Source organism: Thamnophis sirtalis, unplaced genomic scaffold (assembly GCF_051295495.1).
Source record: "Thamnophis sirtalis isolate CommonGarterSnake01/CBP01778 unplaced genomic scaffold, rThaSir2_p1.2 scaffold_11, whole genome shotgun sequence".
NCBI classification, from domain to species: domain Eukaryota; kingdom Metazoa; phylum Chordata; class Lepidosauria; order Squamata; family Natricidae; genus Thamnophis; species Thamnophis sirtalis.
Window position 1 is genome coordinate 28,343,903 of NW_028261391.1, and position 27,844 is coordinate 28,371,746.

General features: G+C 37.7%; 1 protein-coding gene across 3 annotated transcripts in view; it reads left to right on the forward strand.

The window, feature by feature from the left end:
* The first annotated feature begins 5,190 nt into the window (after window positions 1-5,190).
* LOC106549233 (phospholipid scramblase 1) overlaps window positions 5,191-27,844 on the forward strand; it is a 30,321-nt gene continuing 7,667 nt past the window's right edge. The window contains exons 1-5 of one of the 3 annotated variants that reach the window (XM_087725419.1): window positions 5,191-5,437; window positions 19,955-19,984; window positions 20,946-21,044; window positions 25,573-25,661; window positions 27,073-27,115. In XM_087725419.1, the coding sequence (XP_087581545.1) occupies window positions 19,972-19,984; window positions 20,946-21,044; window positions 25,573-25,661; window positions 27,073-27,115 (244 nt within the window). In that variant the 5' untranslated portion in view covers window positions 5,191-5,437; window positions 19,955-19,971. Of the gene's footprint in view, window positions 5,438-19,805; window positions 19,985-20,945; window positions 21,045-25,572; window positions 25,662-27,072; window positions 27,116-27,844 lie in introns of all 3 variants that reach the window. The other 2 variants (XM_087725418.1, XM_087725420.1) reach the window with 2 other exon arrangements.

Sequence of the window (27,844 nt, forward strand, 5' to 3'; positions counted from 1 at the left end):
TTTTTATCCTGTTCTTTGTGTTTGCACTGACTAACTCAACGTAGCTAATAGCAAGTACAAAAGTTCAAGATTAAAACAAATTTTGAAAGCTGTAGTTAAAAGTTATATGAAGCATATTGGCCGTTCTAAAGGCACGCTCATAATTGTGCCTGATGGGTCTCGTAGATGGGCCTCTGAAAGCAATGGAATCTTCAGAAGGGCTTCTCTCATGTTTCAATTCCAGATAGGTTATTTATCTGAAGTTTGTTATATAAAAAGCAGTCCTTGGGACAACGCTTCCTATATATGACAAAAGATGCTGATCTGCAGGCAAAAATAGGAAGGAATACCAAGATTGTTTCACCTAACATTTTTCATATCCTTTGCACCAAAATATATTGCCATGAATTTGGTTGCCAATTTTACGTGCATTCTTCTGGTAACCAATTTTACCACATCAATTTTGATTTATTTGGCATATCTGTGGGAAAGATAAGTTTCTTTGAAAGAGATTTTTGATGTGAATTGAATCCTCCAGAATTGTCTTTTTCTCTACTCCTGTGTTATTGGATTTTCAGAATGGTAATTATCTGAGTAAAAAAGTGATTCCTTTTGCTACATAGTAGGGACAATTAATTTTGAAGAAAGAGTGTGAATAGGTGTTTAGTGAACAGCTGTAGCTTAAAATTCAAGGGGAGGATCAGGTTACGTTCATTTTATTCTGAATTTTGAAGCAGCGAATGGCTGCAATGCCAGATTTTAGATTCGGTGACACCCTAAGCAACAGAGGGGTGAGAGACCCATATTAAAAAGTTACATCAGAAAGTATTAGAAAGATGTATACCAAAATAGGACATTGACTTGACACAAAAAAACTAAATGTGTGTGTGTATGTTTTTTTAAAAACAAATATCTTACCTCTACGGGGAGGAAACCTTCCTGCTCACCAGGACCTACAAGAAACTTAAAGTCTGAAGAGACACCATCTTAAGTGACCTCACATTCCTATGCAACTGCCTAGAGAAAAGCCTGATCACCATATGCTTCCAACTAAAATTCCATTCAAAAACCTCAGCCACCAAAAGGATCCTGAAAAGAACTAAATTAGCCCAAATCAGAAACAACTCCACATGAAAAGATTCTTACTAGACCAAACCAACCGAGACCTACTCATTCTTCACCTCAAACTCAGCAACAAAATCCACCCAAACTCTGAGACAAATCCAAACAACTCTGGAGAGCCGAAACAGAAACGTCCTACAAGACAGACCAACGCACCAACAAACTCTACAGACTAGAAAAACAACAGAAGGCCAACCCCCCCTCCACAGCCACTCATTAAACAAACAGTACACAACATATCAGATGGAACCCTCACCACAGCTGAAACCAATGTCCTTTCCAGAGGATTCAACTTTGCAGTCACCCCTAAACACATCAAAAATGAAGACATCATATGCGGAGTTGAAGCTACACTCACCAAAATCAACCTAGATGAAGCCAATAAAATCAGACTTGCAGTCAGCACCGTCCTTTGCTCCAGAAATCCAGCCAGAAGCAACTTACAACAACAAGAAGAAAATGCCCCAAATTCTATGGCCTCCCCAAGATACACAAAGAAGGAACACCACTCAGACCCATAGTCAGCTCCATAGGCTCACATCTACAGAATCTTGCCAAATTCCTTGCCAAACAACTCCAACCCTACATAGAATCCATCACATACATGTACAAAACTCACTCCACTTCATAGAAACAATAAAGAAACAAAACCTATAACACAGCGACCTACTCGCGAATTTCAATATCATAATGGACAAAATGGACAAAGATACAAACAGATAGAAGGAGCACCCATGAGATCACCCTTCTCACCCGTCATCACAAACTTATACATGGAACATTTTGAAACTAATGCCTTAGATAAATCTGAACATAAACCCAAATTCTGGCTTAGATATGTTGATGACACTTTCGTGATTTGGCCACACAAGAAAGAAAAACTGGACAACTTCTTCACACATCTCAACAGCCTACACCCCAAAATACAATTCACTCTGGAAATAGAAGCAAACAACCAACTTCCCTTTCTATACGTCCTAATCTACAAAAAACCCAATGGCTCCCTAGGACACACCATCTACTGGAAAAAAACACACACCAACCGCTATTAAATGCACAATTCCATCACCATCCTGCACAGATTAACTCTGTAGCCAAGACCCTCATCTCCAGAACCAAATGCCTAGCCGACAAAGACCACCTGAAAATTGAATTACACACTCTCACAAACATATTAATCTCCAACGGATTCCAAAGAAAAACAATTACCAACCTAATCCAAAGGGAGACTCCCCCCAAGAATTGAAACGCAGGACAGGACGATGGCATCGCTCTCCTCCCTTACATCAAAGGCACCACAGATAAAATCAGCCAAATTCTCCACAAACACAATATCAAGACAGCCTTCATCACTGACCAAAAAATATTCAAAATCTTAAGAAACCCCAAAGACAAAATCCAACTAGAAAACCAAGGAATCTATTAAATACCATGCAAAATCTGTCCTGCAACATACAGAGGACAAACGAACAGGAGAATAAATGCACACATCGCAGAACACAAGAACGCAGTAAGAAAAAAAGAAAAAAACTTCCTCCCTTTTCCAGCACCTTAAAGCTACAGGACATGAAATTAATTATGAAGAAACCAAATTAATCTCCAAAACTGAAGATTTCAACAAGAGAATAATTATGGAAACTATCGAAATAGAGAAAACCCCCACAACATGAATAAACGTGACGATACCTCCCACCTGCCAGACATCTGGAAACCAGCCCTAGTCAACAAACAACCCCCACCCATCACCCAGGCCATTAAAAGACAAAACGGACACACAGCGAGCATCAATCAGCACCAATCTACCAATCACGATACAACCACACAGCCAATCAATCCACTTACTGAAGCAAAGCCAGCACTCCACACCTCCCCACCAAGATTTATAGAAAGACGGGAGCTCCGACCACACTTTACTCACACAAACACGATGCAAAAACACCAGCCTGAAGATGGCGAGTACCACACACAGGCCAGGTCTCAAAATATCACCTGATGGCAATGTGACACTGCGAGTTTGACACTAGTGATTTAGATGGTTCTTTTTTTCTCTTAAAAATTATAATCTTATACAGGTAGTCCTCGATTTATGATCAAAACTTAGCCCAAAGTTTCTGATGTCAGATATTTGCTAAGTGAGTTTTGCCCCATGTTAGACCTTCCTTTCTACAGTTGTTAAATTAATAATTCCAGTTATTAAATTAGTAATCTAGTTTCTCCATTAACATTGTTTGTCAAATCATCACAGAAAGTGATCATATGCCCCAGTGATGCTGCAACTGTCATAAAAATGAGTCAGTTGCCAGGTGTCTGAATTTTGATTATGTGATTGTGAGGGTGTTGCAACAGTCATAAGTGTGAAAAACAGTCACAAGTCATTTTTTTCAGTGTCACTCTAATAATCATCATTTAATGAACTGTGGTAAGTTGAGGACTACCTTTACTTTGCAGCACACCTAAAAAGCCACATAAAATTGTAAAAGCAAGCAAACAAAGTGAAATCCTGTGAATGTCTGTGGATTGTGAGGCTCTAACCCAGGGGTTGTCAACCTTTTTATACCTACCGCCCACTTTTGTATCTCTGTTAGTAAAATTTTCTAACCATCCACGGGTTCCACAGTAACGGTGATTTATAAAGTAGGGAAGTAACTTTACTTTTTAAAATTTATAAAGCAGAGTTACAGCAAACCCCTACTGTCCACCATGAAAGCTGGAACGCCCACTAGTGGGCGGTAGGGATTGCTCTAAACTGTCACTGTTGTTGGCATTCTTGAGTCTTTTTTCCTCCGTGAATTTATTTCTAACTTCTGATTAGTCTGAAATGAAAAATAAGTTTAAATAAATACAACTGTACTTTAACAATTCAGCAAACTAAAACTGAACACTTAGGTGGTTATATTTCATTAGCTTCTCTGTTTACAATCTTAAATTCATTTTAAAAATAGACAATTTATTTTGCATTCATATTTAAATTTGGGATATTAATATTCAGGAATAAAATGATCTATCTTGGTCTGTGCAGTTTATATTATCCAGATGTGCTGAGAAAACAAACCCAGATGTGTCAGCAAAAGTGAAAGAGAAGACATCTCTATAAATGTCTGTTCTGACGTCTGGAAAAAAAAGTTTTCATTACGCAAAGCACTTGTATCCATAACCTTCCATCTATTTCTAAATATTCTACCCTCTGTTATAATTCTTGGACACTGTTACAACTTCATTTATGATGTTTCTATTTCATAGCTAATAAAAAACCCTGAAAATGAACAGCTCAACATTTTCAACAACCACTGATCATTTTGTTTCATTACATTACTTTGCTCTTTCTACATTAAACAATTAGGTGCTGCCAAGAAATGGCCTTACTCCATTTTCCCATTTCCTGCCACAACAAACAAATGAATTAGATTGGGGCCGTGCCCATGGTTTATTTAGCCAACTACATGAATGTTTGGTTCTAACAGCTGAGCAATAGACACTACCTTTTGAGTACCCAACAACTTCCCCCGGCACACCTGATGTCTTAAGTCAAAATAAATTGAATATATTAAACAAATAGATTTGTAATAAAGGGGAGGAAATGGGAAGAGACTGTGCTACCAGAAAGCACCTGCCTCGGTTTGGATTTCAGGTAATTCTTCATTTGTTCCAAGATTCACCACCGACTAAACAAGAAAACATTAAAAAAAAAAAAAACACTTGGGGTGATGGACGGAACAGATGGAGCAAAGGCATAATGGGTGCTTTGTTATAACTCAATCCATGGCAAAGACCTATGGACTTTGGTTGTTGATTTTACAGCGACGAGCCCAACGGACTTAGTCCCACGACGTAGGCAAGAGACCGCCCGTTTCTTTTCTAAACAACCGCAGTCCGCACTTCTCTGCCTTGTCTCTCCGTCATTTTAATGCAGGCAATTAAAAAGCAGCGAGCTCCTCCTTGATGCAATTAACTAGCACATTGTGTGGCGAATCCAATCCCTCCGGGGGGGGGGTGTGTGTGGATATTTTCCCTGGAATACTCTGAGCTGCACGTCCTCCTTGGGGCCTCTTGCTTCCCCCCCTCCACCCTCCCATATCTAGCTCTATTTGCTCTTTGCCTCTTTCCCCGCCCTATCCTGTTCCCTAGCAGAGCCCCTGGAGCTGGGCGGGAAGAAGAGAAGTCGCCCAAGTTAACGTTTTTTTCTCACGGGTGGGGAAAAAAACAAACACATCGATCAGCAGTAAAGAGTAACGTGGCTGGAAGTACCTTTTGGTGGGTTTTTTTTTTGTTGTTTTTTTTTGCAAAGACGATTTTGACGCGCTTACTCTAGAGTAACTCCTTCGCAAAGGCATAAAATGTAAGTTTTCCTTTCGTCTCGGAATTTCAGGGGTGAGGGATAGGAGGGTTTGCCAGACGAAAACGTTGCTTGGCTCACTGTTGGCTTTGATTGAAAATGACAACACTCTTACAAAGAAACGGAAGAATAGTAAACAGGAAACGCCCAGGGATTCGTTGCCGTTTCCCCAAATATTACTGAGTTCTTCAGGACTGTTAAGTGGGGCAGGGACAGTTTGACTCCACAGGCACAGACGGAGTTGTCAGATTACTCTTGAATTTACACCCTTCAAAAGTTGAACTTTTCACCTGCCGATTTCTTTTCTTCCACCCGCTTTCCCCGGTGCCCCCCTGTTTATCAGACGGAAGCCCTGAAGTCAAAATTCTAATATCTGTTGTAGAATGAGAAATAATAAAGCATCGTTGATGGTTATCTGGTTGGGGTAGGAGATGTTTTGTTATTATTGTCACTGTCATTATTTTATGGTCCATTTCTAGGATAAAATCTTTTCCTGTGCAAATGTGTTGACCATTGAAACTCCCTCTGCTATTGAGAATAGAGGAAGTTTTCTGATTGAAAGGAATTACAAGATCAAAATAAACAGGCTGAAATCATTTGTTTACCAGAGCTAGGGAAGCATCGTTGGTTTGTATACTGCAACAGGTGAAGCACGTGGACACAATTTTAAAACAAAGAACAGTATAGAACATAAATACTATACACTGCAGCATTTTTTAATGGATCCAAGTGAAACTGTTTTCTGTAAATGTAAAAATCACCTAGCTATTCCACTGGCTGGCAAAAAGATCCCTTTTTCAGAGCTAAACAATAGGGAAATCTCTAGACAATCTGAATTTACACACCTGAGGGGGGAAATTGTAACTGTGGTGTGTTCTGCAGTCTCAGACCAGGAAGGAAAGCAGGAGGCGCTGAGCTAGCTAAGGTTGAAAGCAGGTAAGTGGTACAGTATATTGTCCACTTTATGACTTGTGGGTCTGCTATTTATTATTATGTGTACTGTATGCTCTAATTTTTACCAAGTTTGGAATATATGTTGCTCTGAGCCCAATTAATACATAAGCTAAATAAGTTAATTCCACAAAAATCTTTACCCAAAATACTATTTAATCAGTACAGATAATTCTTAAATTACTACCATTCATTCAGTAATTATTCAAAATTACAATGGCATTTACTTATGACCTGTACTTGAATTTATGGCTGCTGCAGCACCCTGAGGTCACATGAATAAAATTTGGGCACTTGGCAATGTGCCTGCCCTTATGACAAATCGCAGGGACATTGCAGCTGCTCCACCCTTCTATCTTCCTCCCCATCCTTCCCCATTCAGTCCCTTGGATGTATTTCCCCTGCGGCTGGGCTGGATCCCCTCAGGCCTTGAACTTGCTTCCTGCCCCACTGGGACCGATATCTTTGAACCTCCCATGCCCCATCATATCTCATTCCACTTATCTCTTCTGAAATTCCCTTTTCCAAGGGGAAGCAACTGATGTGCCATACAGCCTTCTTTCACAGAAGCTGGATGGTGTGATCCCAGAAGCAATCACAATTCTTGCAATTCAAGAATTGTGGCCCTTTCCAAAATGGCACCTGCTTCTGAGATGGCATTACATGGCTTTTTTCAAAAAGCAGTACTTCAAAATCAACTTTGAGAAACAGAAGCAGCCAAACCTCCAGGTGGCCTTCCCACACAGATGCCACTTTATGTTACCAGGTGCTAGTTTGGCAGGGGTCACAATCATCATGGTCTGAGAACTGTGGCTTCTCCCATAACGGTGCTTGCTTCAGGCATGGTGCTATCTGACTTCTGAATAGGGAAAGGAGGAGGCCATGGGAAGCAGACCATGTCTGAGCTGGCTATGTGCTGCAGTACAGCCTCCTAGGGCTTCCCCCACTGCTTGAGGCCCCATGTTTCACTTGATGATCACAACAGAGAGAGATGGAATTTGTGATAAGTGGGTGCCTTGCTTAACAACCACCACAAACTACAACCATAATTCTGGACTCAATTATTATCAAAAGTCAAGGACTACTGTAAATCAAATGTAAACATACCATACCACAGCAAAGGCAGAGGCAAATCATGAAAAGCATGCTTGTAGTGTATCCCTATGCCTTGAAGGACTTTGTAGATGATAACCATAGCCGAAAGTAATTTATGGCAATGTCATTTGTTAAATAGCTCCAAGTTTTGTTTTTGTCACTCACTCTTGTGTTCTATCCATTTCTATAATATTCATTCTAACTGTACATATTTTTTTTTTGCAAATACAGATTTTTATGTGCTGATCAACTTAATATCATTTTTGTCCTGACATATCCAACTCTAATTTCCATGTAACAAAATGGGCAGATGCATGGCTTCTTTCAACAAATACTCATCTTCATGAATGACTCTATATTATCCACTATGTTTGTGCCAGCATTTGCATGCTGTAAAGTTTTTTCATCTATTTTTCCCAACTTCAATAAGCATTGTCCTAAAGTAAAGGTAAAGATCTATCTCGCCCAGCTGTGCCTGATTCTAGGGGATGGTGTTTGTTTCCATTTCCTAGCTGAGGCAGCCAGCACTGTCCAAAAGTGCTTCCATGGTCATGTGGCCAGCATGATTAGATGCTAAGGCACACAGAACACTCTTACCTTCCCACCCAAATGGTACCTATTTACAGGTGAAACTTGAAAAATTAGAATATCGTGCAAAAGTTCATTTATTTCAGTAATGCAATTTAAAAGGTGAAACTAATATATGAGATAAGACTCATTACATGCAAAACAAGATAGTTCAAGCCGTGATTTGTCATAATTGTGATGATTATGGCATACAGCTCATGAAAACCCAAACCCACCATCTCAGAAAATTAGAATATTACATGCAATCAATAAAACAAGGATTGTACATAGAACAATATCGGACCTCTGAAAAGTATAAGCATGCATATGTACTCAGTACTTGGTTTGGGCCCCTTTTGCAGCAATTACTGCCTCAATGCGGCATGGCATGGAAGCCATCAGCCTGTGGCACTGCTGAGGTGTTATGGAAGACCAGGATGCTTCAATGGCGGCCTTCAGCTCTTCTGCATTGTTTGGTCTCATGTCTCTCATCTTTCTCTTGGCAATGTCCCATAGATTCTCTATGGGGTTCAGGTCAGGCGAGTTTGCTGGCCAATCAAGCATAGTAATCCCACAGTCATTGAACCAGGTTTTGGTGCTTTTGGCAGTGTGGGCAGCTGGAAAATGAAGTCAGCATACCCATAAAGCTCATCTGCCAAAGGAAGCATGAAGTGCTCCAAAATCTCCTGGTAGACAGCTGCGTTGACCCTGGTCTTAATGAAGCACAGTGGTCCAAAGTCCTGTTGCTCCTTGGTCCTCTTTTCTGATGAGAGCAACTTTTGCCAAAAGCACCAAAAACTGGTTCAATGACCATGGGATTACTGTGCTTGATTGGCCTCTCCATTCTTCTTCCATACTCTGGGTCCTTGGTTTCAAAATGAGATACAAAAGTTGTTAGGGCTCTGGTTTAACATTGGCTATGTGGTAACCTTTAGGGGAGACATCTGTATTATTGAAAAGGAGGATAACAGGGTTACTGCTACTTTAAAAAAAGGATCGCCGGATGGCTAACACAGCTTTTCATAATGTTAAACCCCATGACGAATGCATACATTTACTACATAGACGCATGGGGCACATTGATTTCAAGATGTTGCAACAAACAGTTAAGTTGGCAGAAAGAGTAAAACTAAAACCATGCAGTAAATATTTAAACTGCAATGTGTGCAATCAGGAGAAGAACAAAGTTACTTCAGCAAACTGACTGAATGGTTCTAAAACAAAGGAACCTCTGGAAGTTGTTTTTGCTGGTTTAATAGGACCGAAGAAATCCAGTTTGGGAGGTGCCTGTTATTTTTTGAGTATCATGGATCATTATTCCCGATATGGTTTCTGTTATTTAAATGAAAAACAAAACAGAAACATTTCAGCATTTCTTTAATTGGCTGAGGTTTGCAGAAAGAAAGCCAAGGTTTTTTTTTTTTTTTTTATCTTAAATATTTTATTTCATTTTCATTTTCATTTTCATTTTGTACAATCACTTATATACTGTGCAAAGAAAAAAGGAAAAAAAAAAAACCCCCCAACATAACACTTCATTCCCCCATACACCCTCTCTTCTCCCCCTCCAACTTTCCTTTCACCCCTCCAACATTCCCCTCTTCTACTTCCCTTCCCCCTCAGACATCTCCCCCTCCCTCCATTTACCCTCCTTACATTCCCTCTCACTCCCTCTTTACTTCTCCCTTCTCTTCCCCTCTTCTCCCCACTTTGGTGTATCCATACAATTCAATTTGTTTTTTACAATAAAAGTAGAAAAAGAAAAAAAGAAAAAGAAAAAAAAAACGGCAGTACACAAGTGAATTCTTATTGTTCTAAGGATTGAAACTGTAATTCCACCCTCCCCCCTCCCCCCTATAATCCCCCCTCCCTAACCCCCTTACGGCTTCGCAGGTCCCATGCCCGGCATAATTCTTTAACAAGCATTTAAGTATAATAAGGCCAACTAACTTTAAAATTTAAAAAAAGTAAGATAAAAGTATAGCCAAAAAGAAAAAGGAAAAATAGTAGAAAATAAGAAATAAAAAAAAAAAACACCCACACTCACACACAAAAAGGAGAAAGAAACAAAAAGGGTCATAAGCCCACTACATTACCACAGCTTCCCATTATCTATAAATCTTAATCAATGTGACTCATTCCAAATTTCGATTATTTTACTACTTGCAGGGTTTCAAACTATATTTGAGCCAGGTAAGTTGATCAATTAGAATTCCCCAACTAAAAATCTCCTTGCTTTGTCTATCTATTCAAACCTTTAATTTATCTCCTTTTTTATCCAAGTATCCAAACCTTTCTATAACACCATTAACTCAAATACTTCTTTCATTTTTCATTTCCAACACCTCCCTTTCTATCCTTACCCACCTCCACATATAAATTTTTTACCTTCCACCCTGCCTTTATCCATATCCACATAAGTATTTTATCCATATTCGTTGCTCCTCCCATATTTACTCCACTTTCCTGAAGATTCTCCGACCAAACTTTCTTAACCTTATATTGATATAGCAACTCAAACAAACATCAGCTTACGTTCTAGCCCCATGTAATCTAATTAAACTTTCGCTGCCCTTCCCTCTCCCACGCACCTCCCAACTCCGTTTGTCCCAAACCGCAACTCAAAAAGATCACAATTTCCGCTCTCTTCACCTAAAAGAATAGTTCATGCACAATTAAAGTTAGAGTTCAAACAAAATTTCTGTACAATATATGTCCCCAATCAGCAACGCTTCTTTCAGTCTCCATGTCTCATCATCGATATGCCACTTCTCCATTTTATCCCAGACGGAAATCATAAAGCTTTAAAAACATCGCTAGTCTTTATTCTTTAGTCTTCTGCCCTTCCGGAAGAGAAAAGCAACACGCTCCACCTTGTAGCCACGTGTCTCGCTGTTTGTCTTCTCCTTCTCCCTGTCTCTCCCCAGATCCGGATGAATCAGGAAGTCCCGCCTTCAGGGTCTCGTAGTAAAATTTTCGGGCTTCACAGACAGAGTTAATGCGGTGTTTTTGGTCGCCAAATGTAACTGTAATACCAGCTGGGACTTCCCATCTATATGAAATCTGAGAGTTTCTGAGTTCTTCGGTTAAGAAAGCATACTGTCTCCTTGTTCTTAACATTTGAAATGGTATCTCCTTAAAAACAATCAAGTCGTCCCCGTCAATTCTCAACCTCTTTCCGTAGAGCCTCTGTGTTATCTCATTTCTAGATTCCCTTGTAGTAAAGTATATTATTATGTCCCTCGGAAGCTGTCGCTGTTTTGCTACCCAGGAATTCTGGCGGTAAATTCTTTGAATCTGCCAATCAAAGTTAAGTCCCGGACTTCCCACCAAGCGGCTGAAAGCCTCAAAGAATGTCTGTTTCAGATTCTCCTGTTGGTTTTCACGCAGCCCTCTAACACGTATAGCAAAGGCAGACTTGTTATAATTTAATTTGACAAGTTCTTTTTGTGCAGATTCAATTTCCTGTTCTAACGTTTGAATTTTTGATATCAGATTAAGGTTACTTTCTTCCAAAAGTTCCAATTTGTCCTCCGTTTCAGCAATATAATCTGTCATTACTGTCATTACTCCGATTATATCCTGCTTTGCCTGAGCAATTTTAGCATCAAATTCATCAGATAAATCCGAAATCAGTTGATTAATCTCCTGTCTGAAATCATTAAGCGTTTTAAGAAGGAATTCTTGTGTTAGCAAATCTCCCGTGGAGGGTGTAGGAGGCGAGGGTAGCGACTTCCTGGCAGTTTTTGGAGATATATTATTAAGGAGGCGCTTCTGTTTAAGTTTGGGAGCCATTCCAGAATAAAAATAAAAGACAAGCAATCCAGCGAGCCAAAAATCAAAGTCTGTGCTCCCCTCAGATAATCTTTTAGCAATTAGTACGGAGAAGCCTTCAGGAGGGTAGGGTCAGCTAGCTGCGTCAGATCAAGCACAAAAGCTACGAGATCGCCATCTTGTGACGCAGTTAAAAAAAGAAGAAAGGGAGCCTTTTGGGAGATTGAAGCTGGTATTTTAAATAGTAATAGAGAAAGTTCCTCGGGAATGTTCCCCGCCCGAATTGGCTTTTAAATAGCTTAGTTTTGTCCTGGGGGGGAGGCAATCTGCCTAGGCTGCAAAAAAAAGCAGCGCGGAAAACTGGCCGGAGTAAAGGCTCAGCTAATGTTGAACCTCTTCTCCATTCACAGCAAAAAAAAAAGCTATGAATTACAAAGAGATCCTAACGACTGACCTTCTCCCTGCCCCTTTCTGCCAGAAAGGGGAGATATCTATAGATCTTATAAGATATACGAACCAGAGTCCTGGCAGGAGCTTTACTTAGCTCCCGACGGCGGCAGCCCCTCCCCTCGAAGCCAGAAAGCCAAGGTTATTATTGTTGTTACTGATAATGGGATGGAGTTTACCAATTATAAATTCCAAACAATGTTAAAAACCGTCCAAGTCATACACGGATAAGACAGTCAGTCATCAATATCTTTCAGTTAAGGGATAATCCAAATAACATAGTCCAGTATCAAAGAATCAGTTCAGTACTCAAAGTTTGCTAACAGTTGCAAAACTTACAATAGCTCACCGCACTCAGATCAGATCAGCCCAGCATCTAACGAACAGAGAGAGAGCTAACAGTAATATTCTAATTTTCTGAGATTGTGGATTTGGGGTTTTCATGAGCTGTACGCCCTAATCATCACAATTATGACAAATCACGGCTTGAACTATATTGCTTTGCATGTAATGAGTTATTTCATATATTAGTTTCACCTTTTAAATTGCATTACTGAAATAAAGGAACTTTTGCACAATATTCTAATTTTTCGAGTTTCATCTGTATTTACTTGCATTTGCGTGCTTTCAAACTGCTAGATTGGCAGGAATAGGGCAAGTATGGGAGCTCATCCCATCATGCAATACTTAGGTCTTGACCTGCCAACCTTCTGCTCAACAGCCCAGTGTCTTAACTGCTAGGACATCTCACTCACTCATAAACGTTCTCCTAAAGCAAATAAATTAGTCACTTGTTTAAGTTTTTTTATCATTTGTGTATAACTTTCAGTTTGTACTCAATATCTCCTGTCAAACATAATTATATTTTCTGATATAATTATTATTAGATTCATATTCCTTTAGGCATACAATCTAACACTGAAAAGTATTTGGGTTTTGGCCAACAATGAACATTATCTTTGTATGAAAGTATATTTACCTTTACACCCTAGCCACCACACCTTCTGTCATTACAGGTTCTTATAACCAGACAGGATATTCAGTTTTTGAGTTGAAACTGTGGTTGAGTCTATCCACATGCTATGAAATTAAAGAGTTTTTCAGCATAGCTTATGATTGCTAGATGATGTTCATGGATGTTCTCTCCTTGTTTTTTGCCAGTTTGTTCTACGTAGTGGTGCTTACAGGTCTATTTCTGGGTATTTCGATCTTAGTGTTTTGGCTAGGTTGAGTATGTTCTATAGTACTTCTGCCATGAATTCCTTTGCTAGTTCTGGATCTATGGATATAAAGAGTGGTGTGACAATGAATGAAGCCATAATTTTATTTTCTATGTTTAGGCTTTTGATTTTATGGAGACACTGTAGTGGGGGAAAAGGTAGAATATTTGTTTCCCTTGGTCAGGTGTCTAAGACTTTTTGATTCTTTGGCTAAGTTGTACATTGGGTCCCTAATAATGGATGAGGTATGCTGGATTTGTGCATTTTGGGGCATCCATTGAAGAGTGACAGGATAGATCCACTGTTTTCCTGTACTTTCGTTCTTTTTTTTAATGATTTGACTTTTTTTGGTCAGGTTATTTAGAGTTGTTTTAATCAAGTTGCTCAATTTCTGTGTTTGATTGCGGTTTACTGGGGTGTAGGTTTCCTTATCCTCCATTAATTCTTTGGCTTTTTGTATTATTATGTTCTGTCTATAATAACCAGACTTGGTCTACTGGAAGTGTGGCAATAGTTTGGTCTTTCTTTAGTTTTTTGAGAGCTGCTCTATCCCCTGTTTTGTGATGGTTTGATTCTTCTGGTGTGTAACTTGATTGTCTGCATTGTTTTTTCTTGGGTTTCTGTGACAAATCCTGTGGTTTTAAATGCTGCTTCTAAGGCTGCAAATAATTCTAACTGATTACACAATGCTATATTTCCATTCTTTTCTGAGTGCATTCTACAGTTTGATGTGATTGACACAATTCAAAGAACTTTCTATAACCAATGAAGCACACAGTGATTTATTCTTGGTATTCTTTCAGTTTCTCAATTATCTATCATGCATCAGAAATAATATTCCTGAGCTTTTTGGAAAGCCAACTTGACTTTGTGGCATCTCATTTTCTACATAAGGCTGTAATCTGCGTTGAATGATCCTAAGCATTATTTCGCTAGAATGTGAAAATAAATATATTACCTGATAGCTTGTGCAATCTATTATCTCTACTTTTTTGGTTTCAGAATCTAGAGTGACCTCTTCCAATCTGTTGGCTACTGTGCTGTTCTCCGGATTTTCGGGTATAGCTTGGTTATAATTTTTGCTGTATCTTATGCAATTGGTTGCCGTGTTTCAGTAAGTATTTTACAGCTTTTTGAGGTGGATCAGACTGACTAAGACACTGAGATTGTCAATCAGAAAGGTCGGAAGTTTGGTGGTTCGAATCCCTAGTGCCGCAAAACGGAGTGAACTCCCATTACTAGTCCCAGCTTCTGCCAACCTAGCAGTTCGAAAACATGGAAAAATGCAAGTAGAAAAATAGGAACCACCTTTGGTGGGAAGGAAACAGCGTGTGCCTTTGGCATTTAGTCATGCTGGACACATGACCACGGAGACGTCTTTGGACAGCGATGGTTCTCCGGCTTTGAAACAGACATGAGCACTACCCCCTAGGTTTGAGAACGACTAGCACATATGTGCAAGGGGAAGCTTTACCTTTATCTTTTTAGACTGGAAACCATAGTTATGAATGCTAATCATGCTTTTATTATAGAGGTACAGTAACAGAATATTACAAGTCTGAACGCATCTTCTAAATCCCTGCTTTTATCTGAAAAGAACAGAACCACCACCACAGGGGAAAAAAACGTAACAAATTAGGAAGAGTCAAGTCTGATGCATTTTCTCAAATTACATTTCTGCTTTGGGATTCAAATTTCTTTTGTCTGACTTTTGCATTTGTTCAAGCTGCTCTTCCTGTTCTTCAAGATTATTCTTATAGTCCATTACAGTATTCCACTATATATCCAATTCCATAGTGATCAGAGGACTTATCTAAGTTCATCTCTAGAACTGAAAGAGATTCTTGTAAGTTGGTAATATATTTTAAAGTGTCTTGGATATTGACTCATCTGATACTTAAGTATCTTCCTTCCATTTTTGCCTAATTTCCTTTGAACCAGTTACTGGAGTTCTTTAGCATACCAGTTTGAAGTTGGAAGTCCTCCTGATCCAAAGTTTTATGAAAGAGGTTAATTGTCAGACAGAATATTCCCTCCCCCAACATTGCATTCATCCAGAATGTTGCATAATTTTTCCTTGAATTCATATCTGCTTTTTCCATTATCACAGCTCACTGAAATGTATCATGCATTGTTACTTTCATATCATACAAATCAAGTTAGATGAAACTAGTCCATTTTTTCCATATATTTATCTCTTTCATTCATAATTAAACTTACAGTTCCTTTTCTAGGCAAGTATCAACAAATTCTACTCCACAAGTTTAGACCTTCTTCATTCTGGTAGATTACATCTTTCCTTTCCTCATTCTCTGACGTTCACAGGCACAGAACATACCGTATTTTTCAGAGAATAAAACATACCTTTTCCCCCCAAAAAAGAGGGTTAAAATCTGGGTGCACCTTATACAATGAATACAGTATTTTTGATCCCCCGAAACCCCAACCCGTACCTCCTGTTTTTCGTAAAAATTGATGTGCAGAGGGTTTGGGAGTCCTGCAAAGTGCTTCTGGGGCATGGGGAAGGCAAAAACAAGCAAAAAAATGGGGCCTGCTTTTCACAAAAATGGGCTGTTTTTGCCCTCCCCAGCCCCCAGGAACACTTTACCTGCCTCCCAAACCCTCTGCATGACCTTTTTTTTTTTGGCAAAAAACCCAGGCCCATTTTTGTGAAAAACGGGCCATTTTTTGCCCTCCCCAGCCCTCAGGAACACTACAGGCCTCCCACACCCTCTGCATGCCCCGTTTTTGCAAAAAAAGGGGCCAGTTTTTCACCATCCAAACCCTCCATGCATTGCATTTTTGCATTCCCCAGTCCCCAGGAACATTTTAGCAAACTCTCTGCATACTTCTTTTCCACAAAAAATGGTGTGTGCAGAGCATTTGGGAGACCTGTAGAGTGTTCTTGGCAGCTGGGAGGGCAAAAACTTTTTTTAAAAATTTACCTCTTCAAAATCTTGGTGCGTCTTATACTCCAGTTCAGAGTACGAAAAGTACGGTCCCTGTTTTCCTATCATTCACTTCATTTTTTTTTCTTGAATACACTTAACTTTTCTTATCTTTCTAGTTGCAGACTTCCAAACACTCTTAATTTTAGAAATATTTGTGGCATATAGAGCATTCTCTAATGTTAAGCTCAGAACTAATCATTTTTTGCACATGTTATCCAGTATTCCTCATGTACAAGCAAAGCTCAATTTTCCATCAAACATGTTAATGTTTTCTATGCAAACAATAATTTCTAATGTAAAGATATCTTACAAGCCAGCATAGGGAACATGTATGGGGCACAGGACATAGCTCTTTAGATTGGCCCCTATCCAGTTCAATAAATTCATGATTTTAAGATCAATTACAAAAAAACTTATCAATTCCCAGTGATTTCAGCAGAGTGTGAAATGCATATTCTAATTATTCAGAGATTCAGAATTGAAAGGTAAAATGTGACTTGAACCATATAGCTTTGGAATATAGGTAGTCCTTGACTTACACTACATTTGGAACCAGAATTTCCATTGCTAAGCAAAACTGTTGTTAAGCGAGCTGCATCTGCTTTTCTGATTCTTTTGCCGTGATTTTAGGTGAATTACAGCAGTTGTTAAGTAAGTAATGCAGTCATTAAGTGAATCTTGCTTCCCATTTACTTTGCTTGTCGGAAGTTGGCTAAGAAGGTCACAGATGTCAGTCATATGACCCCAGAATAATGCAACCATTGTAAATACATGCAGGTTGCCAATTGCCCAAATTTTGATCTTGTGACCATGGGGATGCTGTAGTGGTCATAAGTGAGAGGACCAGTGGTAAGTCACTTTTTTCAATACCGTTGTAACTTTGGATGGTGGCTAAATGAATGTTTGTAAGTTTTGAGCAATCTGGTCTTTTCCCAGGATTGAGTTCAGCAGCCATTGTAACTGCCATAATATTCCAGTAATGCAGCTGAAAATGAAAATGTATACCCATCGAGACTCTAAATAACATTTGGTTTTTCAAATCTAGATCTCTGCACCACCATAGTATCTACTCTCAATAACCGTTAGTCAGTAATCTCTCATAGAGTGCATTATCTGTTCATATTAATTAAAGGCATATGCGACTCAGTCAGAAAGTTCCTGAACAGGAAAATAACTTGTGCTCTCATTTAGCCACAATGTCTCTCCACAAAGCAGCCTAATAAGAAGATAAAACAAAGAAAAATGTATCTAATAATAGATAAGAATGAAATTGCCCCAGTCACAATTTTCCACCAGTGTTCTATCAAAACAAAACCTATGTTAACTGTTAACAACAAGCTCATGATCCCTGCGTTGCAGCCTTAAACCACAGTGGGAAGTCCAAATGTCTCCCCTAGTCCTCCTTTTCATTAAACTAGATATGCCCAGTTGCTGCAACCATTCTTCATATATTTTAGCCTCCAGTTTCCTAATCATCTTTTTTAAAATATTTTTTTTATTTTTGTTACATAGACAACATATACACACCACAATAGAAAAAGAAAAGCAAAAAAGGAAAAAGAAAAGAAAAAAAAACACACACAAAAGAAAACAAAAACAAAGCCTATCATCACATACAGTATGTCGTTTGGTTACAGGTGTTTTAACATTTATCCTTCTTACACATTCATTGTTTCATTTAATAGATTATAATTTAGTATCGTTTCTTATTCCCCTACCTGTGGCAATCCATCCCAACTACGTTTCCCCCCACACATGCACACTCCGTATATCTCTGTTATATATTTAATAGACACAACAATAAAATAATTTTTTTTAAAAAAACACAAAAAGAAAAAAAAAACCATGATCACATGCAGCATGTCGTTTGGTTACAAGTGTTTTAACATCCACATCCTCGAATAATATTTACCATCTCAAACGTTTCATCTAGTATAACTAGAAACCTCATTTTCATTCTACAATATATATTCAGTTAACATTAGTATTATTTTTTTCCAGAATTTTTTTTCATTATTGTCCTTGTATTTCATACCTTCAAACACAGATCTTATTCCTTCATTTTTCAACAAAACGTCACTGCATATATATATATATATATATATATATATATATATATATATATATATATATATATATATATATATATACCAGTTTTCAATTAATCCCTTATTAAAATTGTTTATCAGCAGCGAAATATCATTATAATACGTTCTTAATATTATACATTATATCACCAGACCTTATATTAATTTTTCATTGTATCATTGTTAGATTATTTCACAGCATAGTTATATCATCATTCAACTTCTTCAATTAGAGCATAAGTATATCATTTTTCATTTCCCAGGTTTTTTTTCCCCCTAGCCACCAATAAAACAAATCCCATATCTTATAAAATTGCTCATCCTCTTGTTCTCTAATTTCAAGTGTCAATTTACTCATTTCAGCACAGCCCATTATTTTTCGGATAACTTCTTCCTAATCATCTTTGTTGCTCATCTCTGCACTCTTTCTAGAGTCTCCACATCTTTTTTACATTGTGGCGCCCAAAACTGAATGCAGTATTCCAAGTGTGGCTTTACCAAGGCATTATAAAATGGTATTAACATTTAAGTGACTCTTCATGACTTTCAAAAGAATGAAAGGTTTCAAGTTAAATGATACTTCTAAGCATGCACAGGAAAAAGAACATTATTCAGACTTAAGTTCTTAAATATGTTATGTATTTTGCTTTCTTTTTTAAAAAGAGAATATGACCCTGCAGATAGTAAATATCTCTGTATCATATTACACTGGCTGAAAGATATGCCCTTTTTAAAATTATGATCTAAATATTGTCTTGTAAATGTTATAATTTGGAACAAAATAAAATAAAAGTACTTCTTTGAAATTCAGAAGAATTTCTTGAAACACAGAGCACATTTCTTGAAACACAAACACATTTTAAAATTAACAGAACTTCAAAAACCAGCTTTCATGTGTAAGAACCAATAGTACATTACTGCAGTTTATTGTTATTCTATAAGAATAACTGGAAGAAAAATCCAATTTTAGTGAGAAATAAGAATATATGATTTTGTTAGATTAGAAAATCACTCTGTAATGGAATTATAGTTGGAACATGCATACAGAAAGTTATCAAAAAATTTTTCAAGAAAAATCATTTTGAACCAATAGGATGTGGTGAAATCCAAGGAAACATGAAATAGACTGTTGGATTTACTATGGAAGTATAACATTTGGAGCCCAGAAGATTGTACTGTAAATGTACTTTTTCTTCAAATATATATGTTACAATGTAGTATTGTCCATATATATCACATTAGAATTTTTTTCAAATGTCATATTTGATTTTATTTACAGATTACTTGGATCTTTTGAAAGCCTACACTGATTTCTTGATAAAGATTGGTCAACCCACTCTCTTTAGTTTTATCTATGAACTCAAAAGGCAAACTGAAGCATCCAAAACAATGTGTTCATATTATAAAAGGAATGTCTTGTTTTTTCAGATAAGAGGAAATAAAAGATGATGGAAATGTGTAAGTAACATACATGTATCTGTATATCTGTGAGAGAATGGTATGGGAAGTGCTCAAGTTTACAAATGAATATAAATCATCTTATTTGTTTAGTAAAAACCAGGGATGTCTGCAGAAGCTGGGTACAGTTTCTAGACTGGAAAGATAACTTTGTTACCTGAGATGAAACAGTCTCCTTTTGCTACTCAGTGAACAAACATATTTTGAATTGAAGAAAAGGGAAAAATGAACCAGAAAGAAAGAAAGAAAGAAAGAAAGAAAGAAAGAAAGAAAGAAAGAAAGAAAGAAAGAAAGAAAGAAAGAAGACAGATAATGATAGATAGCTATATCTATGTCTGTCTATTTGTCTCTATGTATAGTTTAAGCATGAATGTAATATGATCACAATTTGTTTGCTTGGCAACCATTTAAAATATCATAGCATCCCACAGTCACACAGTCACCATTTTTTTAAGCCAGTGCCAGCTTCCAAGAAGCAAAGTCAATGGAAAAGGCAGCAGATGGGTTGCAAGTGGCAATCTTATGACTGTAGGATGTTGTGTCCATGAAGGATTTGTCTTAACACCAACTGGAACTGCTGCAACTGCCATTGTAACTTGGCACAATCATGTGACATTGTGCTTTATGTGGGTATCATTTAACAAAGGAATTGATAGTCCAATTTGCCACAGTTGAACAAGGAGTAGCTGTATGAATAATGCAATAGATTAGCATGTTTAAAAGAACTATTTATATACAAAAAACATTCACTGATAAACATTTTCATTTTACTTTACACATTTGGTCATGTAATGCATACAATTTTGATTTCATTTCTATATATTCATGAATTGATTCATTCAAAATAACCCTTAAAACACTGGCAAAATTCAGGAAAACTGGGCATAAAATGCAATTTAGTTATGTAATTTATGCAAGGTGTATATTTAATACTGCCTACATGCATGCTTTTCTCTTCTAGCAAATGAAACTAAGCCCACATCAGCACCTCCAGAATATTCAGGCCCAGCTTATTCACTTCCACAGGTTCAATATCCTCAGTATGGAGCAGCCATTCCAGGTAATAATAATCTTTATTATACCCTGTTTCCTTGAAAACAAGTCCTCCTGGATAATAAGCCCAATCGAGCTTTGAGCGCATGCGCTAAAATAAGCCCTCCCTTGAAAATAAGCCCTCCCCAAAAATCTTGCAACACAACAGCAGCCATGAGGTGACCACGCTCGCTGCTTCCTGCACTTCAAAAATAATAAGACCTCCCCAAGAATAAGGCCAAGTGCTTATTTCAGGGATCAAAAGAAAATAAGACCCTGTCTTATTTTCTGGAAAATACGGTAGTCACTGATAAGAATTTGGTGAGTCAGCAGAAATAAAGTAACAAAACAGTTTCTATTTCAAATAAGTAAAAGAAAAACCCACAAAATTGTAAGTGATTGAAAGAATTCGGGTATTGTACTATTGTATATTATTTATCCTACAGTGTGTAAATTTACACGCTGTGATCATATTTCAAAAAAACAAAAAACATTGTAGCGATCTGAGCTATTCTAGGAAGGTCACCAAGGTTGTATAGGAGCCCTTTTGCTGTAGTGGTTAGAATGTAGTATTGTAGCCTGACTCTATCCACAGCCAGGAGTTGGATCCTGATCAGCTCAAGGTTGACTTAGCCTTCCATCCTTCTGAGGTTGGTAAAATGAAGACCCAGATTGTTGGGCTCAATATGCTGACATTGTAAATCTCTCAGAGAGTGCCGCAAAGCACTATGGAGCAGAATATAAGTCTAAGTGCTATTGCTATAGTCTCTTATTCTATTGTAGTTGATGTAGATAATCAGGGCATACAGAGTGCAGTTTATATAAAATAAACAGACATTTGTTCTTCCATGCTTTTCCTATAGTCATTTTATACTCACTTCAATCCCTTAAGACCATAACCTGAGCCAATTCTTGCTCTAAAAGACTCAGGTGAATTGATGTTTTTGTTATTTAGCTATGCTAAATAGCTATGTAGCATTGGGAAATTCATTTATGTGATTCAATTTGATATGTCTGATGATGGCCACTATATAGAAACATTATAATAAGTAACAACAAATCCAAAGTGGGACAAATTAAAAAGAAGAACCAGGTGGTAAACCCATCACATATTTCCAAACATTCCACCAACTTCTAACATCTAGGAAGCCTTAGCCAGACCCTTGATCTGTTCAGAAATGTAAAGACACTTTTTACCTGACAGATCCATGCTACAGTTTTAAACATAAAGAGTGACTAGTCTCCATCCCGGGATGTAATAAACCTTCTTGCTTAAAATTTATGGTCACAAATAATAGGAGGTGAACTGCTTTTCAGAACTTTGGAGCAGGCGTAGACACAGATTCTACCCCTATAGAGCCCTACCCAAAGAAGCCATATGGTCCTAGGAAAATGAGAGTTTTGAGTTAAGGAGGCACAAACAGAGAATGAGAAGGTGTTTCAGAGCAGGCATGGGTCCATGGTAAGAGCCTCATCTCAAATGCACTTTGCCTGGAATTGGGCAGCTACTCTGTGAGCCCAGGAAAAATACAGCTACTTTAAGAAATGGATAAAAAGAGTACATGTTTGTCAATCTGCACTTCAAAAATCCTTTCTCTACTAAACAACTTTCAGAAAAAAAATAACATGATCACTTATTGGGGACTATGCAAAGTATTAGTTTGCGATAGGTCCTCCTTTTAAAGCATTCAAACAATTGCTTCTTTGCTGTTCTGTGTGCATGCAAAGATAGTACTTATGCAGAATACTATCTCTAGATACATTGTGCACAGGAATAGTTTCAATGCAATTGCATAACAAGGTTGGCTTAGAGAGGTGCTTCTGACAACATTTTGAATGTGTGCACAGTAGGACCATGAAATGCTTTGAACTGGATCATAGAACGGTGTGTTGAAAGACACAGGGGTACAATGACTATATTTGTCTGCATCTCTGTAAAACAGCTGAATTGTGATCCTAGTAAAAGACGTAATTGCTTTAAGGAATTACAGACAGGTGCTATGTTCACACTCCAAAACATCTTTTGGGAATTGAAGCCAAAGCATCGCACATCTCTATTAATTAAACTGAGTGATTTTCAAATGTTCCAGCTGGTGCCATTACCTGGCTGATTTCATTTGCACTTGAAGCAGAGTCATGCCTAGTTAGTAGTGAATGGGACACTACTGTACATGGGAATATCAGAATTGCATGCTAGACGAGAAATGAGAAACAGAAACAGAAAAACTAACACGGAAAAAGTCAATAGGAAACCACTGTGATATTGCTGTCAAGTAAATGACATGGTTATGTTTGTGAAGTCACTAGGAATTGAACTCAACTTAATGGCATATAATTTAAACCCTAAAGAGTTCAATATTTTGGAGATCTCCAGTACATATGACAACATGAATTGAGGAAAGCTAAGGCTCACAAAGAAAGGCTTGCCATAAAAGTAAAAAAAAAAAAAAAAGCTTCTTCCAACATGTTAAAAACAAGAAAAAAAGTTAAGGAAACAATTGGTCCATTGCTGGGAGATGGTGATAAGAAACAGGGAGAAAGCAGAACTATTTAACTCATGTTTTGCATCTGTCTTTATACAAAGCGAAAAAACAGTCCAACCTATCAAAAACATCACCACAAAAATCAGATTAGGAACACAAGTTGAAATAGGGAAGAAAATGGTAAGTGAGCACCTGTCTACCCTAGACGAGTTCAGATCACCAGGACCGGATGGATTACATCCCAGGGTTCTGAAGGAACTGGCAGACGAGATCTCAGAACCACTGAACTATATCTTTCAGAGATCCTGGAACACCGGGGAACTACCAGAGGAATGGAAAAGAGCTGACGTGGTTCCCAACTTCAAAAAAGAGAAAAAAATAGATCCAGGAAACTACAGACCTATCAGCCTGACCTCAATACCAGGAAAGATTCTGGAAAAGATAATCAAGAACGAATTAGTGAACACCTAGAAGTAAACAAAGTAATAGCCAAAAGCCAACATGGATCATGCCAGACTAATCATATTGCATTCTTTGACAAAATTAGTGGACCAGAGGAATTTTGTCGATATAATTTACTTGGACTTCAGTAAGGCATTTGATAAAGTAGACCATAACCTACTACTAGATAAAGTAGAAAAATGTGGGTTAGACAGCATCACCACCAGATGGATTCGTAACTGGCTGACCAACCGCACTCAACGTGTAGTCCTCAATGGAACTGCATCTTCATGGAGGGAAGTATGCAGTGGAGTACCCCAAGGCTCTGTTTTGGGCCCAGTACTCTTCAACATCTTCATCAATGATTTGGATGAGGGAATAAATGGAGAACTCATCAAATTTGCAGATGACACCAAGCTGGCAGGAATAGCCAACACTCCAAAAGATAGGCTTAAGATACAGAAGGATCTTGACAAACTTGAACATTGGGCACTATCTACTAAAATGAAATTCAATGGTGAAAAGAGTAAGGTTCTACATTTAGGCAACAAAAACAAAATGCACAAGTACAGTATAGGTGGTACTTTGCTCAATAGTAGTAATGTGGGAGGGATCTTGGAATCCTAGTGGACAACCATTTAAATATGAACCAGCAGTATGCAGCAGCTGCCAAAAAAGCCAAAACAGTCCTAGGCTACATAAACAGAGGGATAGAATCAAGATCACGTGAAGTGTTAATATCACTTTATAATGCCTTGGTAAGGCCACTTGGAATACTGCATTCAGTTTTGGTCGCCACGATGTAAAAAAAGATGTGGAGACTCTAGAAAGAGTGTAGAGAAGACAACAAAGATGATTAGGGGACTGGAGACTAAAACATATGAAGAACGGTTGCAGCAACTGGGCACATCTAGTTTAATGAAAAAGAGGACTAGGGGACATATGATAGCAGTGTTCCAATATCTCAGGGGCTGCCACAAAGAAGAGGTAATCAATCTATTCTCCAAGCCACCTGAGGGTAGAACAAGAAGCAATGGATGGAAACTAATCAAGGAGAGAAGCAATTTAGAACTGAGGAGAAATTTCCTGACAATTAGAACAATTAATCAGTGGAACAGCTTGCCTCCACAAGTTTTGAATGCCTCAACACTGGAAGTCTTTAAGAAGATGTTGGATAGCCATTTGTCTGAAACGGTATAGGGTTTCCTGCCTTGGCAGGGGGTTGGACTAGAAGACCTCCAAGGTCCCTTCCAACTCTGCTATTGTATTGTATAGAATTATAACAATAAGGTATTTGTGAAAATATTAGTTGCAGGTCTGTCAAAATTTTATTTCAAATTTCATCAACCAAGTTCTTTACACCCTCTAGTGGATATTTTGCCCTTTGTTGAAATAAAAGTTTGAATGCTTTATATTTTCCCAGTAGTGCAGTTGGTTTAATTTTATTGTTAACTTGGCATGAACAATACCTTATATAATGTAAAATTATACTGTGCTTCATTGATACTTATGAAATGACCCCGCCAAAGTATATCCAGATACTACAGGTCTTTAGAATAAGGTTTTCAGCAGTCTGAAATTCAAAATAGTTGTCTGAGGTTATTTTTTTTTAATCCACTTTAATTTTCTTAGTTCTAGCAAATCCACCTCCACCCATCATCTGGATGCCACCACAACCTCAGATCCCCAAGTGCCCTCGTGGATTGGAATATTTCAGTCAGGTATATTGCACTTATTTTCAGTTTATTCTGTTTTTCCTTTGAGAGAAACATGAGATCCCACAAATGTCTTAGTCACCAGTAAATTGTGAAACTTAATTTTTGAACTAGGGAGCATATAGGTAGTCTTCAACAAACAACAGTTTGTTTAGTGATCACTTGAAGTTACAACAGCACTGAAAAAAGGGACTTACGACCATTTTTCACACTTGTGACCATTGCAGTATCCCCATGGTCACGTGATCAAAATTCAGATGCTTGGCAACTGACTCATGTTTATGACAGGGGAAGTATCCAGAGATGATGTGATCACCTTTTTCAAAATTCTGACAAAATCAGTGGGGAAGCCAAATTCACTTAACAACCATGTCCCTAACTTAATAAGTGGTGGGATTCATTTAACAACAGTGGCAAGAAAGGTTGTAAAATGGGACAAAACTCAGTTGACAAATGCTTTACTTAGCAACATCAGAAATTTTGCGCTCAAATTTGGTCATAGATCAAAAGACTATCTGTATTCACTCTGAAAGAATCTTCTCCATCAAGTATTTTTGCTGTGCTCTTTTCAATTTTTCTAAAATACATTTTTTCTGTTAAATTGTCCAGCTACTTTCTTTAAAACATTAAGTATATCCCAATCCTCTGAGGTTCAAGCAATATTTTACAGATGCTGATGGATTTTGTGAGTAAAATGCCTCTCCAGACTAAAGCACATTTGGGCTTGGCAGATAATGGCACTTTACTTAAAAAGAAATCTGTAATGGATTGCTTTTATATTGAAAATTGTTGTTTTTGTATCTCTGGGCAATAAAAATAATATTAATGAGTAGTAACATTTCTAAGTACGTACACATGATCACTTTGCCTACTCAGTTAAACAGGCAGTTGCAACAGGAGCAACTAGCAGTTGAAACCTGTGCGCAGTAGAAGAGCATTTCCAATTGACAGCAGACCTGGAAAAACAATCTCTTTTAACAAAGATTGGTGGATTATCTCCTGGCACAATAATTATTGTTTAAATCGCCCACAGTGCTCAGAATTCTTTTGATGGTGCATTGTAGAAAATTCAGAGGATAAGTTAAATCATGCTCATGACAAGCACTGCAAGTCAGAGATACCAGGTTCTGATACCCAAGTTCTAACTTCTCTTCCATGAATGCATGCAGTTTTGCATATTTTTTGATACATACCTTCAAGAATTTATTTAAATATAACAAATATGAAACAGCAACTAGATAATCCAGAAATATGCTGACATGTTTCATCATCCATGTATTATGTAATCTGAATAAATAATACCAATAATATGCTTTTGAAAATATTTATAGTCATAGGATAATCGGTCATTTAATGTTTGTAAATATTTCTTCAGATTTAATTCTTGTCTCTTATTTATTTTTTATGATGCCAACAGCTTGATCAGATAACAGTTGAACAGCAGATTGAGCTCATGGAAAGTACGTATGTTGCTTTATTACTTCATTAATTTCTGGGGATTAGGAAAATGTACAGTTTTGTAAACCTGAAATATTTATTCATTGATATTATTTACTGACTCTGCACTCTGTAGATGATCTACAATGATACTTAGCCAATACATTATTTGGGGTCTTACAATTATTTGGGCATCAAATTGGGGAAGAGTGTATGGTAAAATTGTTTTTTGTTCTTTTAAAGTTCATTTATAAATATCCCAGAGTCATGCAAATGTGATGGAGACTATAAAAATGTGATAAATAAATAAAAATAAATGTGTGAATGAAAACTTGTTAAGATGCTGGGGGAGAGCAGTAAGTATGTGACAATCAACATGGCAATTTATTTTCATTTATTAAATTTCTAAACCACGCATCTCCATCCCCAAGGGATTCTGAGCAGTGTATAAAATAAAAACATAAAAACATAAAAATGGTATATAAAATTTAAAAAGAAATTAAGTGAAAAGCAGGGGAAAGACTTTTAGGGCACTACCCAGCCCCATGGGTGCATGTTCCTCTCTGTGTCCAAGCAAACCCACAGAATCATGTTTTCACATCTTTTCGAAAGGCCAGGAAAGTGGGAGCCTGCCTCGTACCTCAGTGGGGAGAAATGTTCTAGCGGATGAGACAAATGTCAGATCTGGAAGCCATCTTTTACATTTGGGCCTTCACATTTTCTACTGTAGGAAAATGGGATTATTTGTGTGG